The 18,027-nt window shown below is 40.6% G+C and overlaps 2 protein-coding genes across 2 annotated transcripts; both read right to left on the bottom strand.

Annotated features, from left to right (window-relative positions):
• Positions 1–318: 318 nt before the first annotated feature.
• On the bottom strand, positions 319–2,588 carry dut (deoxyuridine triphosphatase). Its single transcript, XM_080502029.1, has 7 exons — positions 2,372–2,588; positions 1,665–1,821; positions 1,464–1,555; positions 1,322–1,366; positions 1,162–1,236; positions 613–683; positions 319–461 (listed from the first exon to the last, which is right to left on the bottom strand). The coding sequence occupies exons 1-7, from the start codon at positions 2,484–2,486 to the stop codon at positions 405–407; spliced, it is 612 nt and encodes a 203-aa protein (XP_080358155.1). The 5' UTR covers positions 2,487–2,588; the 3' UTR covers positions 319–404.
• A 2,389-nt stretch (positions 2,589–4,977) lies between these two features.
• Positions 4,978–16,769, bottom strand: slc12a1 (solute carrier family 12 member 1; the record flags this gene model as incomplete). The annotated part of the gene is made up of 26 exons (XM_080500299.1): positions 4,978–5,113; positions 5,334–5,401; positions 5,522–5,657; positions 5,830–5,916; positions 6,107–6,218; positions 6,627–6,755; positions 7,423–7,548; positions 8,848–8,930; positions 9,735–9,841; positions 10,407–10,547; positions 10,708–10,819; positions 10,956–11,055; positions 11,148–11,303; positions 11,391–11,492; positions 12,079–12,202; positions 12,282–12,389; positions 12,472–12,629; positions 12,861–12,945; positions 13,139–13,266; positions 13,385–13,496; positions 13,587–13,697; positions 13,811–13,950; positions 14,379–14,474; positions 15,216–15,291; positions 15,593–15,733; positions 16,524–16,769. The coding sequence occupies 26 exons, from the start codon at positions 16,767–16,769 to the stop codon at positions 4,978–4,980; spliced, it is 3,120 nt and encodes a 1,039-aa protein (XP_080356425.1).
• Between the last annotated feature and the right edge of the window lie 1,258 nt (positions 16,770–18,027).

The following is an 18,027-nucleotide window of genomic DNA, read 5'->3' as shown; positions in this document are numbered from 1 at the left end:
GTGTTTGCAGTCTTTAATGGCCGGTATTAAGTCGAAAGTGGATCGTGGAAGTGGGCCGATGGAGGGCCCACATCACAGCCAACATTACTTGAAGTCAGATACCACAGCCTCAGTGGAGGGCATGCCTCAATGCACCACGGTAGAAAACCTTTACAATGCTATCCAGGTGGTCGTTATGGCTGATCTGTGGACATTCTGATGATATTGCTTTTGTCCTGCACTGCCCCCGTGTGGACATCTGAAAGACTTAAATTTTCTCTTCCTACTTATTATGAAAAACGTATTCAAGAAAATAAGAGAAGAGTTGACCCATCAAAATATGAAAAAAAAAACATCTTTATTTGCACATAATCTACATAAATGTAACATACAGAAGCTTGAAACTTTTAGCACATTTTCAGCTGTCAGTTGCTTCCTGTTGACCCGAAACCTCCGGCACCACGCTCCGTCTCGTCAAGAGTCTGAAAGAAAAGATTAAAAAAGACAAAGAAAATAGTAATTTAAAATATTCTTATTCCTATTGTAAAAGATACATTCATCAGCATTGTGATGCCACTTCGTTGCATTTTTAATTAACTGTAACAGAATAGATGTATATCAAAAATGGGTCACCTTTTCTTCCACCAGATCCGGGTAGCAGATCCTCTCACACACCAGCTGAGCGATTCTGTCGCCTTTTTTCACTGAGGAGAGACAAAGTGAAAAGTTAACAAACACCTTTATTAACGTCTGTGTGACAATCTGTACAGGATGCAGTGAAGAGCAGAATACTGAAGTGTCATGTTTAATGAAACATCACCGGGATCACTTTGACACATTTCTGCAGAGATCCAATGACCTGAATGTGTTGCATGGACCAGAGAACACAAATACTTTGGGCCCTTCTTTGTGGGGAGTGAGTGTTCAAGTACATCAATACTTGGATCTGCATCCCTGATGGAAGTGTGGGATGACTCCACAATCATTTCGCAGCACAAAAACAACCCCAAAAATACAATCGAGTCAAAGAGCTATTTAAAAAGGTAACAAGAGGAATAATACACATCATATAAGAGAGGTTGTCAGCGAGAAAAATTCACCCAACTATCACTAATGTACCCACAGAGTGTCAACATGAAGCAGAACATAATGCTTCCTTAATAAATAGAAGGCCCAGCTCACCTTCAAATGAGTCCTTGCTGAAGTTGAAGAGCACAACACCCACATTTCCTCTGTAGTCTTCATCTACAACTCCAGCTGAGGGGAACAACTTTATTATTAGAGGGATTGAAATTATGGACATGTGTGTGCAAACGGCTTAGTCATGTAGGTAAAGACTCACCACCAACGTCAATGAAGTGTTTGGCTGCAAGTCCAGATCGTGGAGCTGGAAAGAAAAACAAAACAAGATGAAACGTGTGATGTGCCTTTCAGTGGAATACATATGAACTGACAGAAACATGGAGTAGCAGTCAAACACTCACCCACTCTTCCATAGCAGCCATGTGGTACAGCAATCTGAATGTCTGTTTTCACAATGGCCTTGTCCATAGGACCGATGGTGTAATCATAGGCACTGTTTGAAGTTCAAGTTCGGTTAGAATTGTACAGAATTCATATAATTCTAACTATGGTGCACATAGTCAGTGAGCTGAAACATTGTCTTGAATTGAAGTTAAACCAACCTGTAGAGGTCATATCCTGCAGCTTTAGCCGAGCCTCTGGTAGGTGTAGTAGCATGTTCAGAAAGTTTAGCAAATCTGAGGATGGGTTTTTCCTCTGCTGGCTTCGTTTCCGTCTTGGCCTTCTTAGATGGATAGACTGCAGAAGCGTCTGTTACGTCTAGGACGGGCATGTTGACAAAGAGTTCACAGCATTTATAAACCTCGACGGCACAATAAATAAGCTAAATCTACCTAACTGCTACCAGTGCACTTCTCCAGAGCTCTGCTCCAGTTCCTTGGCGGCACAGTTTATGTGAGAATGAATTTCCCGCCCTGAAGTCGCGCCAAATTAGCCCCGCCTCCCACACGTCATTAAATATGCTGAACGGCGTCGGCGGAATCTCGCGAGAGTTGAAGTTAGCTTCTGATCCCAGTTCAGGGTAAACTAACTTGACATATTGTCTATTGATTATCCGGTTTTTGTACTAGAGTGGCGGATTTTGCAATAGGCGAAGCTTCATATATGTCAAACTTTGACTGTATCTGTGAAAACAATACTCAGCCTTAACTGAAATAGGAAGCGACGAATTGGAAGCTAACTTTAGCGTCGCGTCGGTCCTGTTAATGCGACCAACAAATGATCGAGATGTGACACAACATACTGCGGGATAGTTCAGAGATGACAGGCTAGCACAGCTACCGTCATGAACACCCAGCGTCCTGCTTGCCTTTGTTATGAGGCACCACCTGAGTGTGGAAGTGTCCTCCGAAGAAACGCGGAGCAGCGTCACAAACCCACGAGCGGAGCTGAAGCGGCGGTCGCCTCAACAACGTGCCTGTCATGCTGTTTTCATAACGTCATCGTATAACGTGAGGCGTCGATGTGTTGTCCTCGTCTCACTCTTCAAAGAAGTACACAGAAGGACATAGACTGAGACGGTCTCCACTTCCTGTTTATATTACTCGTCATCAATCACGTGCCCCAACTGACCAATTAACAGCGAGAAGGGTTTAAACATATCTGCAACTGAAGGAGGCACATTCAACAAACTTGTACGTAAGCGCTTACTTCTGTAAATAATTATGTAAATATTTTGACCTGTAAATATCTGAATATATCAGAACACAAATATGTCAATAAGTGTGCTGATATTGTAAATAGATTTTTAACAACTTACTGAAAATCCATTATTTAAGTCATCCTCCACTCTTTCCTCATTCTTACCCACCCCTCCCCTCTCCTCCTCCTCCCCTCTCCTCCTCCTCCTCCTCCTCTCTGCCTCCTCTTCCTCATCTCCTCATTTCCTCATTTCCTCATTCTCAGTCAGCCACCAAGCATTGCAGATGTCATTCACAATGCAAACAAATGCGGCTTCTTTTGAACAAGTTGCCAATAAATAACGGCGCAACACAATCCGTGCGCGCCTCTGCATAATTCACAGTCCAGCGAACAAACATGTCTTTGAAGTGGGAGAACAGGAGGTAATTCCCTGAAAGAAAGTCCCCGAGTGACAAATCAAACCAGGGTCTTATCACTTTGGGACAAAAGCGCTAGCTATTAATACATCCATCCATCTTCTGTAATTCTTTATTTGATTCAAGGTGTCGGGGTACACTGGGGGGAAAGCCATTACGGGTCATTAGTCCATCAACACTGAAACTTACAACTGTCTCAATGGGGCACACATCACTACACTAATCTGATTGTCTAATCTCATGTTAACATGTATAGAGACTCAAAAAGTATGACGCACCGACACTTATGATCGATGACCTTATCTTCCATCTCAGCCTCATTCAGTTGAGGTGAATTCAGCCCACTGCTGCCTCCTATAGAGGATGAATCAGCAGGGCAGTTCGGGTGTCATATACACATCCAATACTCGTCATTCCACATTTTCTTTAGTATTTAGTGACAGAAACCTTGTTGCAAGCTATAATCATCATAGAATAACAACTTTTATTCCCAGCTGTGAATTGAGAATTTATAGTTCAGTGACACACACATTGCTATGGTATTGGGTTTTTTTGTTGTTGTTGTTTTAATCTATTGCCCTGCATTTATGGCTTGTTTTCCCGAAGTCCTCACGATTCCTCGCATATCATGTTTTTATGCTTGTTCACATTTAATGTGGTGTTGGATGTCTGACCTAAAGTGCTGCTCCCTGCAGGTGTCTCCCTCCTATTACCCTTGAGTGCTGTCAGCTCTGCCCAGGTCTGTTGATCCTTGTTAGTGTTCCCTCATGTGCAACGGTATTTACTCCCAACCTTTCGGTACTCAAACAAAGATACAGTTTCTTCCACCAGTGAGACTTTATTATAGACAAACACCAATATACATTATCCCATATACTTGCCGACTATAAAGGAATCTGGTAAAACAGGTAGAAAATTGCATTAAAGTCTTTATCCTATGTGATCACAGTTCCATTTTTCATAAGAAGCTAAAATTTCACAATGCTAAAATATACAAATGATTTGGATTTACATTTTTCAACGACATTTAATCACAAGTGTACCGTGATGGTAACATTACAGATATTGAAATGACAATGTGGAAAAGGTAAACAACTGTATAATGGCTATGTATTTTACACAAAGTGAATATGTTTAAGAAGATCAAATCAATATTACCATATATTTAGATGAACACATAGTAACAAAGGTAATGCAATCCTGTTAATTTACTTGTATTGAATTCATATGTCTACTATGTACATTTACTTTACAATCACAGTCACTCAAGTGTACCCTTTGCAGCTGTGTCTTTGCTTTTGTTCACTGAATGTTCCAGGTTCATTCCTTCCCCTAAATTATGACTTTTAGTTTCTCGTCTACACTTTTAACTATATTTTTAGTCCTTATTCAATGTTGCAAGAAGCTTTAACTGCACCTGTTTTGCTAACTTCACTTTCAGACTCATTCATAGACATCAAATTAATACATTTATGCATGTACATCTGGCAGTATTGAACTTTGGCTGCAGCAAACAGCCAGGCTGCAACAGTCTGGCTTTTTTCTTTGTCGCCATAAACTACAGTGTTGTGCTTAGATGCTTTTCTTGGGGATATAATACTTCACAAAGTTCAAGCACTCATTTTACAATGTACACAACTTTCCATAGACAACCTTATCAGACTGAGAAAAAGTGAACAAAATATAAAAACATTTTAGACGGAATGTGAAGTTTTATTGAGAAAAAAAAAAAACACGTGTCCCTAACTTCTTGCATGTTTGAATGATTCCTGGTGTATAAACGTTTTCAGCTGGATTTAGTTTAAAATGGCTGAATGTTCCAGCTCTACTATTGTTCGCATTAATAGCCACGAGGTGCTCAGGAGTAAAAGGTGAGCACGCTCTTGTGGTTGCCCCTGATGAGCAGAGTTGGCGGGAGATCTTTTGTCAGGATGTCCAGCCAGGCCATGTAGAGGAAATCAGAAACGGATTCCTTACGAGCGATGGGCATGCTCCTGCAAAGGGCAAAGTGTAGAAATGATAAATAAGTGACTATTCGATAATTATAATATAATATAATATAATATAATATAATATAATATAATATAATATAATATAATATAATATAATATAAGATAATATAATATAAGATAATATAAGATAATATATTGTAATGTAATGTAATATGATAGTTAATTAAAATGACTTCGGTATGTGAAAACTGTTGATACTTACACAATAATCAGGTTAGCTAATTTTGAATGTTCTTGAAGGAGCTCATTCAGTCGTATCTGGAGGTTTGTCTGTAAAAAAGCCCCAAAAAACATTCACTTTTTAAAATAATCTTATTTCAATCACATATTACTAGTACATGCGTCATTATAGGTGTCCTGTATGGTGCCCTGTATGACATTAGGTTTTACCTTCTCATCAAAAGTGCTCAGCTCTTCGTCACTGATTTTCCAGGGGTGCTGTTTCCTCATGGCCTCGGCATGCTCGGTGTCTCTGGTCCCCTCACGCAGACGGAAAGGCTCGATCATTTCGTCCAACTTCCTCGAGCTGGAGGAATGCAGATAACAATATGAACTGACTTTGAGAAACTCTCATTTGCAAACATATGATGAACGCATATTAACAGTTGGGTTAGGGTTAGGACTAACCCTATTAAATTCCACTATTACCGTGGCGACGTCTGGCTCACTATTATATGACAGGAATGCGATAGAGATACCTCTCAGTTCGGGGGGAGATGTGGATGTCATCGATGACAGTGATGTCACTGCAGTTGATTCTGAATTTCTGCAGCAGAGAGCTCATCCTGCAAGTCAAATCATCACACATCGATTAGGCTTCATATCAATGCGGGCAATCATTTTATCTCGTTTTCTTTAATGTGATGTTATGGGCTCATGAATTTTCATATTGGGATTTTGCCAGCTAATGGACCTAATCTCACTTCCACACATTAAGCCATAATTGATAGTGAAGCCCTTAATTTGTTTACTCACTCCTCTTTATCCAGTTCGCTGCGTCCAGGCTGCCCAGCAATGAAGATTCTTAATTTAGAGTCTTTCCACTTCTTCCTGGTGGTGAGGATGTAGGGGAGCAGCAGGGTAAGGCCTGACGGAAAGAAAAAAAACATTCTTCTTTTAAAAGATTTTCCAATCCATTCATTTTGGTGTCTTAGAAATCCGACTGTCCTCTCACATCATTAGGGTCATTTCTGCAACTACTATAATTATATTATCTCTAGTTTTTTGAGTTTGCTCTATTGTGGACGAGTGAGCTATACAGGGAGATATTAGAGAAGCAAATAGATTTTTGATTTAACTGCACTAACAATTGCCAGTTTAACACATTTATTCCTTGTTTTTGAACTGCTGTTATTGTGCAATGGTTACAACTTTGCTCAATTTGATTTATGTCGATATGACAGAGGATGTATCCAGTCCCTTTTTTGGTGTGTTTGTTACAGTCTACAGGGGCGGTGCACAAGTAGAGGCAATGTGTCCACAAATCAACACTTACCGCCATCATCAAACAGCCACCACACGTCTATGGTGCCTTTAGGCTGCTTCTTCTTAAACTGATTGCCGGCTTCTTTCAGCCTCTCGTTCATTTTGACAACTTGAGCAGGCGGAGGGCCGCACACTGACACTGCAAGAGAGAGACAAAAAAGTTTGGAAAATCAGAGCTGGATGAAGAAAAGAATCAGTGGGAGGTTAAAGTAATGTATACACAGTACATTTGTACATAATAGAAGATTAAGTTGGATGGGAAAGCTAAACGCAAACAAACATTAAGAACAGGCTGTACATCAGCAGAAGTGGCCATTGCTCTATTGTAATGTTCCAATCAGTTGGATGCAGGACCACTGCTGCCCTGCCAAGACGCAGCTCGGTGCCCAGTGTGTGTTTGTGTGAAAGAGTGAGAGGCTGCAAGCCCCCCCCCCCCGCCCCCCCCCCACACACACTCTGCCGTCTGGGTTAACGGGATGCTCCTCAAACTGGAACGAAACCGACCATTTTATTGGATTACACTGTCAGAGACCTTTTTAGTGGGAGTGGTTGATTCAATTATATCTCAATGTGAGTGTAGAGAAATTATTCCCACCTCTCCAAAAAAAGGAAAGAAAGAAAGATGTGTCATTGGTTTAATTTTTTTAATGTATGTCATTTTATTGCCTGACGGAGAGAAAATACGAGTGTGTTGGGGATTGAGGAAGGCACTTCCATTTTCAATATATCTAATAACTTTCATGCTGCAAATGTCTTGGATTTTTTTTTTTTTCACAAAAAAAGACAAACAATCTATAATGAGATACCTCTTGTTGTGAGCACTTGCTGAGAAGAGTTCCTGGACTTTCTGAAGAAGCTTTTGGATTTTCCTCCATTTGGCATCATCTCATTCTCAAGTGCTTGTTGCTCCTTTGCTGCCTTCATCATCTCATCTGAAAGACAGTGGAAATAATATCTTATCACCGTGGCCCTTTTTTACATATGATTCGCCGTCTCTTTAAGATTTCAACTTTGTCACAGCTGTAAACTGCCTGTTATTTTACCATTGTGTCTGCCAACTACCTGACAGTAATAAATACCTGTAATCTACAGAACAAAGTGCATTTGTTTATCAGTGTTGTTTTGTTATAATTATTGACTGTGGGCCCTTTGAAACAGTGGTGGTCAAGTTCCTTCCCATTATAATAGTTCATATATTTCTGTAGTTCAAAAACTCTGAAGATACTTACAATTCCATCAAGTTGTCTTTTAATTGGGTTAGATATTCTTTTTTTAATAATTCATTGGTCTATTAGATTATTCGTCATTGTTTTCTGATGATGGCCGTTTTATGCATGTTATGTTGCTATTGCAAGTCTCTATATATTAGCCTGGCCAAAATGAACAAATGCCTTATATCGTGCAGATCAAAACCAGCATCAGCTTCTGCAGCCTTTTTAAATGTAAAGTGCATTCAAAATGAATTGTTAGTTAGTGTCACTGGTTTACAGTTTTTGAGTTGCAGCTTTAAAAATGCACTGTCCCAGTCATGTAGACATATCAAGTTTACCTTTCACAAACTCGTTAAAAGCAAAAGCTATTCATAATCAGGGTTATTCACTTCATCTGTCGGTGGTTATAATGTTATGACTGCTCTGTGTTTTTCATCTCTGCTGTCTTGTATTACATCTGTGTGATTTATTATTTCTGCTTTTGATGGAAGAAAAAATAAGGGTAATAACTATAATGTTTTGGATTATTTGTTGTCTTGCTTTTCACACTTGTCATTAATGATCTTAAATGTAATTTCAAAGTCCCCTGGATCATTTATTTCAATATATTCAAAAGTTTTTTGTGGACCACTTTGAATTTCCTCATGTCTGAACGGTAGCTGCTGCATCAATAAACTTTCCAAGCCGTGATGCGAGCACTGTTGCTCAGTAATTCATTTATAGTTTTATGGAACCCGGTGACACCACAATAACAGCAACAACAAACGCAGAAAACACAAGAGAATTAAAACATGAAAACCTGATCATTGAAGGCACATTGAGACATTCATCTGGTGACACACAAATATGATTAACTGGGACTCAATAGGGTTTTAAACTGTAATCTTGAAAGTTTTCTCCCACAATTTCAAACAAACTTTGTGAACAACTAATGGGAAACTATCCACCAACTGGATATTGCTTTCTGTCTATCCTTTCACACCAGAATCATTTAGTTTAAAAAAAAACATTTCAACTCACCTTCATCCTCGACAATGTGGGACATATCCAGTCCCTCGTTTATCCTCAGTATCACTGTTCCATATTCCAAGTCAAAGGCATCACTATCAAGAAGAGAAAGACGACTCAACATAAAGACCTCAACTCTGTGTTTTACCCTTTATTAAGTTATTATTTGGGGTGCTTTTTTTCCCCTGCTTCTCCCAAAACTATAAATCATGTCTGTGTCTCAATCAGAGAACCCAATTAGCAGCAACTAGGAATCAATTTGAACATTTTTTAAATTGATTTTAAAAACGCATGCTTGAACATAAACTCACTGCAAGTGACTGTATGTCCACACATCAAATGTTTTCAGTCGTATTTAATTTTTTTTCACTATAAAGTACAATATATAGTCATCTTTAACAGCAATATATTGGGAAATGTACCAAATTTAATACAGTGATTGTGAAAAAAAAGATTTTTAGTTGGATTCAACAGATCTTCTAGTGAGATTAACCATTTACAGAACACTTGAAGTTGAAAATTTGAGGATATATAACGCATGTTCAAACTCTGTAATGTAGTTTTTATATACAAATATATGTTGAAAAACAATTAAATCTACCAAAATCACCCACATTCCACATCCAAAAATGATCAAAATTGGACAAAAATCTAATTGAATCTCTGTAAAAGGTTTCTGCCATTTTATTGACTTTTACTGTACAAAATTAAATGTATTATTTGCCCTAAGTATGACTTATTAGAAGTATTGTGTGTATTTTGAATGAACTCCATAATTTATAGTCACTTACCTGAATAAACGTAAAAGTTTTAAAGACCACTCTCTCAAGTGTGTCAATGAGTAAATAATTTATAAATGTCTGTTATTGTCAGATATCAGTGCTTTATTTGTGACTTACTGTAGTATTCCCACATAACTCTGCACTGAGTCTGTGCCTGCGGTCCTCCAGTTTTTCTTGAAGCCCATCATCAGTGTGTTCGGCTTCATGCGGCCGAGACCAGAGGCCTGTGAAAACAATGATAACGCTCAAACTCTAAAGTCAGAATAAACTGAAAGCAACACGGGCACCATGTTACCCTGCCTGGTTTCTCAACTGCAGAGAGGGGAAAACTCTCTCCTAAAAGTTTCCAAATGGCAGAGACAAGAAGGCAATGAAGTCGTTTTTACAACCAAGAAGTTATGACCAGATCACTCAACGGATCTCACTTTGTCTGCAGGGACTCATCCAATGCAGTGTTAATCAATTATAGCTTTTAATCTGCCATGCTGTTTGAAGTAAGCAATCCTGACAATGAACAGATGTCTTATCTCCAGAGTGTGATAGGCAGAGCCATAACCCCGCTTTCCTGCTCCTCATTAAGTCTCTTCTTCCTCCTGCACTAAGGTCCCGGCCAGATCGTGGAGATATATCTGGGCCAGAGTCATAACAGAGCAGTAGATACTCATTCACCAAAGGAAGACATGGGTCAACATGTTGATCGTGCAAAAGTTGTTTTTGCTAAACTGGCGTCTGACTTTTGATCCGAGGACACGCTGAGGGAAAAGGTGAGCGAACTACGATCCCACTGACCTGCAGAAGGCTGTCAGCTCCTTGCCTGAACTCGTCACAGGCCACCGCTGCATAAAAGGCCTTGCGTTTGGTCTTCCTCAGCCACAGCTGGTTTTTCTCCATTCCAGCATTCATCTCTTGAAGGACCTCGGCTCTCGGACCCTGAAAGAATGACACGTCACAACAAATCTACCATTTTTTTCACTCGTAGTCTCAGACAGTTTTAGGTGATAACCGACTCTAAGGATTTTCTAAACAATATACAATTTACCAGAATTGTACAATTTTTTAATTTGAATGCTGAGATTATAATATAACTTACCACCAACACCTCAGCGTTGATACAAAGCCCAAAGGTCTTAGAAAAGGAAGTAGCCAGGTCCAGAAGGGCTGGTCTGGCCCGTGCTGAGCCCGCCAGTACTAACATCTGAGGCCTGAGCGAGGGGCGAAAAGCTTACATGAGCTGTCACTCAGCTTTAATGATTTAGTCACAGACATTTTTTTAACGGTGTATAGTTTATAATAATCTATATACAGTATGCACACCAGTGACGAAATGAAGACTCTCACCTAAAGTTTTTGACATGATCATCAATACCAGTGAGAGACATAGCGTTATTGACTGCGCTCACAAATGTCACTGCCTGTGTGGATGAACCCCAGTTCACATCTGGAAAACAAAGGATGGATCCCAACAAGTTAATTGTGCAAAACAGCACAGTCCCTACAGCACTTCTGAAGAAATCATGCAGGCGAGCTCACCTGGCTTCTTGACGGTGACGTAAATGTAAAGGAGGATTTCAATGCCGTAAGTCAGCAGGGCAGCCCACCAGTTGATGACAAACATAACAACGCAGCAGAGCAGAGCTCCCAGCAGGGACAGCCACATGTTGTAGTATTTGTATGCTGGTCTCCAACCTACAAAGGAAAAACATAATTAAAAGTCTAAATACTGAGCCCGAAGAGGGATATCTCTCATCTATAAGCTACTTTGTAGAAACCTACCTGGAGACTTGGCATAAGATGCATGGAAGCAGGAGAAATTGATGAGAGCATAGGATGCCAGGAAGAAGTTGGAGATAATGGGTGCAATGGCATTGAGATCACCTATGAAGACAAATTAAATCTTAGTCAAATTAGTGTTTTTGTTTTTTTTCATAATGTCCAAAACCATGCAAGACAAGAAATCAAAATTTTCTTTCAAGTGGACCGTAATGCATGGACACCACTGTCTGTTATGATCCATCCAACTTCTTTACTGCTGAAACCTGTTCAGGGTTGCAGAGCGCTGGCTCCAAACCAAGTTTACTATATGCGATGGCATGATACACACTGGACGGGTCTTCAGTCCATCACAAGACAAACACTCAGAGACAGAAAACCACATACACTCACATCTAGGGGCAATCTAGGGTCACCAATTAGTCTCACATGCATGCAGGGAGAACACGCCAACTCCAGACAGAAAGACCTCGGCTGGTATTTGAACCAGACCTTCTCGCTGTAAGGTGACAATCCTAACTACTGCGCCATCATGTGGCCATCCATTATGATATAAATGGAAATTTCAAAATGTCAAACGTACATTTTTTTAAAGAGCTGTTTGTGAGGCTGATTTCACACAAAGAGGATGAACACAATTCACAAATTGATCAAAAGTTATTGTGCTACCATAATAGATCAATAAACTGACCGATGAGAATGAAGGCCACAGAAATGATGAATGTGAGGATGTATCCACGAATCGGCTCGTTGTTCCTGCCGTATCCTTTAGCAAAGAAGTGCAGGGCCTTGTAGATATTGTCTTGGCAGAGAGCCTAATGTGGGACAGTGTTTCGGTTAGGAAAACAGAACCAACAAACCTTCAGACTTCAGGCGACGTGGTGAGTTACTGACCTGGAAGACTTTCGGTGCACTGACGAGTGAAGCCAGAGCAGAAGAAAGGGTGGCTGAGAAGGTTCCCGCAATGATGAGAGGGCCAAACGCAGACGCCATGGTCATCACCTGAATCGGGAATGATGGTTAGTGATAAAGCAGGGCGACAGGAAACATTCATGTCTGCAGATTAAATTGAAAGACCAAATACCTGGAAGTTGTTCATTGAGCCATAGGCGCACGGCTCCTCAGCGCAAGACGAGAAATCATAGCCAAGTTTACAGGCAGCAACTGCTGTGCCGTTACACACGGTTCCAGGAGCGATGAGGCCTGTGGCGTTCCCTGTGGCATCTCGGACAACAGAAGCAGCTGACCAAAGAAGATAGCAGAATTCATGGTTTTGTTCATGTAAAATCCTCTTTTGTTTCACTTAAACAATCTATTGGCTTGTATGAATATTTGTAAATGATCCACAATACTGTACGTGTTACTGGGTTTGCCCTCTAAAGGGTAATATTATTGTGTATAAGCATTTCTCTCACTCTCTCAAATGAATAATTGTGGTCACTTTAGTTGGGTTTTATGAGTGACAATACTTACATACGCAAAGGGCCACAGCCAGATAGGTGACACCAGTGATGAGGATGGCCAACAAGGTACCTTTAGGTATGGCTCCTTGGGGGTCCTGTAAAATAATGTGTTTTGGTTATGAAGTAACATGCTTATGTGGGGAAAATATAGTCAAAAATCAATATTGACTAATGCTAGAAAAAAAATTACTGTTCCATGTTTAATCAATGAATTTTGGTTGTAAATCTATGTTCTATATACTGAGGATTTTTTCCTCTGTGAAACAAGCTCTGTATAAAACAAGTTACCCGTAAGTCTCCTGAGATGTTGGCTCCTGCCAGGATACCCGTCGCAGCAGGGAAAAAGATGGAAAAGACAGAGAAAAAGTTTTCAGGCCCCCTAAAGTCTGGAGTAAAATTCTCCATGAAGATGTCCACTGTAAACAAAAGACAGAGAGATTAGTGAGATGCAGAAAATGCTACAATATGGGGTAAATGAAAATAATAACTATTTTGTAACTAGGGTATTGCAATGGTGTAAGTGGGGTGTCTTACTGTTATAACCGAAAAAGCCTTGGGACTTCCTTGTAGGGAGGGCAGGCATGAACGTTCCTGCAAATACGTCCACGATGGCCGCCAGTAAAATAACGAGCAGGACAAGCTGTGCCTGTAAGGACAAATATTTGAATTTGATTACATTTGAGATGGGATCCATTTCCACAACTAAATTAGAACCTGCATGATGCTTATTCTTTACCTTTGCCTCCCACTCCATTCCAGCAACTGAAATACCCAAAAGCACCACCACCGTGATGCAGCCAATGATTCTGATGTCATTTATTTCATCAACCATGATGGAGTCAAAGTCCTGTGAGTGACCAAAAGAAGTACAGTTCAGTACATTGATAAATACTTGGGAAATATGTGTTTAATTTTCTTTTTTTCTTTTTTTTCCTATGACAGCTTTACAGCATCACGGACCTGTAGTAGTTCCACCACCGTCTCAGCAAAGCCCACCACATACATGGACACAGCCACTGCATTGGCAAAGGCAAAAATCAGACCAATCGACCCTCCAAACTCTGGACCCAGACTGCGAGATATCAAGTAGTATGCTCCTCCTGAAATGTCCACACACACAAACACATACACACACACCCACAAATACATTAGTGGATGATTAATCACCACATCACTGATTGATTGATTTGGTGGCCGGACAAGTTTGATGAGTTGTAAAACAGAGGAGAGGCTTTGAAACGTGACATCCAGACACAGCTTTGAGTCCTGTGTCTTTATTTGCACACAGTGACCTTGTGGTGTATTCACTTTCTTTGTCAGAGATTTTCTGTCAGAATCAGTGTGCGTTATCTCAGGTAATATAATTTCATAAATAATGCTTTTCTTTCTGTTGACCGCAGTGGCTCTCATGAGTTATGAGTGAAACACTTGCATGAGAGGTAGGTCAATAGCTGAATTCAATTATCATGTTTGCATGCTTTTCCTGGTATGAAGTTGTGTTGGGTGCTTTGGCAGTACACTAACTTACCCCCTCTGACCACGCCATTGGTACAAATAGCAGACATGGAGAGGCAGGTGATGGTCGTGACCACACAGCTGAGAAGAATGACAACAATTCCCAGACCTAGAAAGCACAAATGTGACACTTTAGAATAACAATTATTAACTGCAAGTCACTCAGTTGTTGCATTACACACACACACATACATACACACACACACACTCACACACACACGGAGCCCAGAGGCAATAAGTTATACTCATCTGCTGTACCTGCTCTGCCTGCTGCCAGCGGCTTTCTCAGCTTTGCAAAACCATTTAGTTACGCTGCCTGAACAGAAGCTGCTACTGATCAATAAGTTCTTTAGAAACGAACCCACACATCTCTCTCTCTCTCTCTCTCTCTCTCGCTCTCTCGCTCTCTCTCGCTCTCTCTCTCTCTCTCTCTCTCTCTCTCTCTCTCTCTCTGTCTTTCCATCAGCTGCCTGTCTAAGTTTGCCTCTGATAACAGATCTTTAATACGTATAGATCATTATGTGAGCTCAGTAACTTCCGTTCAATTGAATCTGCCTGAATTCAGTGTTTCTCTGCTAATGAGTGGAGGACTTTGTGATCCCTTAATTCCACCAAGTTCCTACAACTGCTGGTAATTTGTCTCAGAACACAGAGTTGTATGATCTACCTGCGGTTGTAATAGACAAGACAAGATTATCGAGTTTATACAAATCAACTCTACTGTGGGTTTTAAAAGATTAGCTACAGTAACTACAGTTTCCAACCTCATATTAATTCTATTGGAAGAAAGTGATGAACTCGGACAAAAAAAAATGCTGAGATATTAAAAACAAAATCTAGTTTCACTCACCCCAGCCTGCCTGACCAAATACCCAGGACAGCCGGATGAAGAGCATGACACCCCAGATATTCAGCATGCATCTCACCTGTGGAAGAAATAAACAATTTCAGTTTATACATTTTCACAAGCTTCAATGATGTATTTCTATTCATTTCAAAACATTTTTGAAAAGTGCAAGACAAAAGCTTATATAGCGGTATAATGTTTTCTATATCTTTATGCCAGAGGCAGCAACGATACCGAGCAGCTCTTGAGTAAGCGTGAACGACTCTGGTGTGGACAACATACTGCTGTGTTAACGAGACACACGGTGCCTCCTTTTGCCGGAACATTTTATTAGTTCGTGAAAAGGCATGTAGGCTCTCTGTGACCCCAAAATAACTTACCAGGACTCCCCTTATCCAGCCAAACTTGACTGCTTTCTTGTTGCTGGGCATGGGATCAGCAGACTCCACATCATCGGTGGGGGTCCCTTCACTTTCCTCGTCGTCGTCCTTGACCGTGTCCAGCACAGACATCGCTCCGTTCTGTTGGAGGAGTTTACAGGAAAGCAAACGATGAAAAATATAATGACTGAGCTATGTTTGCAGTGATTGTGACTTTCGAGTAGTTGGTGATAATGCATAATTTTGATCAGAAGGAAAAGGAGCGTCTTCAAGTGTTTCTCGTGTGGAAATATAAGCGCCTTCACTTTGAGGTATGCATTTAGTTTTCTTCAACATTATCTTTGACAGTTAAATATTTGTGACTGTGAAATAGATCTCTGATTTTTGAAGAATTAAGACACGTGTATTTAAGAATAGTAATCCGTTGGATGTTCCAACACAAGACAGATTACAAGCGCGGAAGCATCTCCAATTTTATGAGTTCAGAAAAACATTTCTCGGTCAACCTATAAACTGTAGCAACATGTAACTCCAGGTCTGTGGCAATACAGCCTATAAAAAGCAGTAAAAAACAGTGAAGTGTGTCAAGTGCGTTGATTGCTGTTTTTATTTCAGGAAATGACACTTGTTGAACTTTGGAGAGAAAGTTTGATGCGACCACAATTAGACAACTGTAAACTGTCTTACTGAGTCTTTAACATGGGTTAATGAATTGTGTACTACAGGACCAGAACAGCCATTTCAGCAAAGCAATCGGTTGGGGATGAAAGCAGGTGTCTTTTTTATTGAGACGAGAAACAAGCGTCATGTACAAGAGAGCACGCTGAGTAGATCAGGTGCTGCAGGACAAGGAGAAAATAAGAGAGAAAATATGTGTGGCAATGAGCAACATTCTGAATATTAGACTACTCAAAAATATACGTGTACTTACCTTCTGAAAGACATCGTGGAGCTCCTGCAGGGATGGTCGCACGGCTCGGTGACCACTGATACTGCCTGCGTTACGGTAGAAGTCAATGTTGGGCACTCGGTCCAAAGTGTCATGGCCAAAGGCACTGACCACCGAAGGCCGAATCATCCGGTTCTCACTGGGCTCCTGGTAGACAGGAGGCTCATCCAAAGTGGCATCATAAGCAGCGTTAACGTGCTCTCCTCCGTTAGACTTGAACCTCTCCATCAGGAATGCTGAATGGGACGCTCAGATTTAGCAGTCGAGAATTTTCAAAAATAAAAGAAGTGGTTGTCGCTCTTAGTCTTCAGGCATCCGGCAGGGTTTTAAATCAGCAGCGCACTGCATCAACTGGTGGTTATCCTTGTTTATTGAGCTACAGACTAGGCTAGGATTAGACCGACGGAGATCTTTGCAGCTTGGAGACTCTTGTATGTGAGCTCGGATTGTCTGAGACAACCTACCTTTATACCCTCCATCCCAGGGTCATACACTGCCTGTCAACTATTGGCTAACTCTCTGGATCAACCCTCAGAAAAGTGAACGAGGGGTGTCAGATATGTCCTTGCCCCATACTAGGGGACACAAAGGCATTGCTTAACGATTAACCAAGTCATAAACGTCAAACAAGAGATAAAGGTGCTCATTGCCTGAGTTCAGAAGAAATGATTACTAATATTATTGTCTGAAGTGCAGATCAACAGGACATGTTGTCCTGTGGTTGCGGTTTATGGGACTCTAGTGTTTCCTCAGACCTATGGGTCCTTCAGATGAATCATCGGGAAACAGCCGCTTAGGAGTTCCCGGCGGAAGAAAAGCTTTAGAACAAAGGGGGAAAAATTTCAAGGTTTCGAAGCCTTTATCATGTGACTGTCAGTGGAAAAAAATATGGCATAATTGGAGAAGATTAATTTCATGACTTGCATAAATGCAATAAGATCCGATCAAAAGAAACAGTGTGATAATGGGAAGCAAGGTAATATTTTTGTGAGTAACAGACTTGTATAACCGATTAAATAAATGTCGCTGATAATTATTTTGTTAGGAGGAGAGTTGGTGTGAGGGCTAACATGAAAAGAAGCCCCTACACTCATGACGAAAATTTAGAGTTAATATAAGAACATGAATTCCAGGAACATGCCAGAGGCGCTTCACCTCAGCCACATGACTTCTAAAGTGCCTTTAAAAGACCTCTTAACAGGTAAGCTTCCTTATTACTGATCCACCACAGTGATTTATGTGCATGGTGAAAGGCGGGCTAATAGCTCCAAATCTGACCTTGGAGAGGAAAATAGTCAAGCACGTGTTTTTATATGTAGATTGAAAGGAGGCAACCAATTGCACAAAGCTTATCAGGTGTGAAACGCAGTGGTTGAGAACTGTCGTAATTTTCGTCGTGAATGAGACTGACTGAGTCACCCTGAAGAAAGAAAATTTTCCACATGAAACTGAAGCATCATGAATGCTGCTTCAGTTTCTGCCTGAC

Source organism: Blennius ocellaris (assembly GCF_963422515.1).
Source record: "Blennius ocellaris genome assembly, chromosome: 1".
Lineage (NCBI taxonomy): Eukaryota > Metazoa > Chordata > Actinopteri > Blenniiformes > Blenniidae > Blennius > Blennius ocellaris.
The sequence above is the reverse complement of the archived record's forward strand: the minus strand, read 5'-3'. Positions and strand labels throughout refer to the sequence as shown.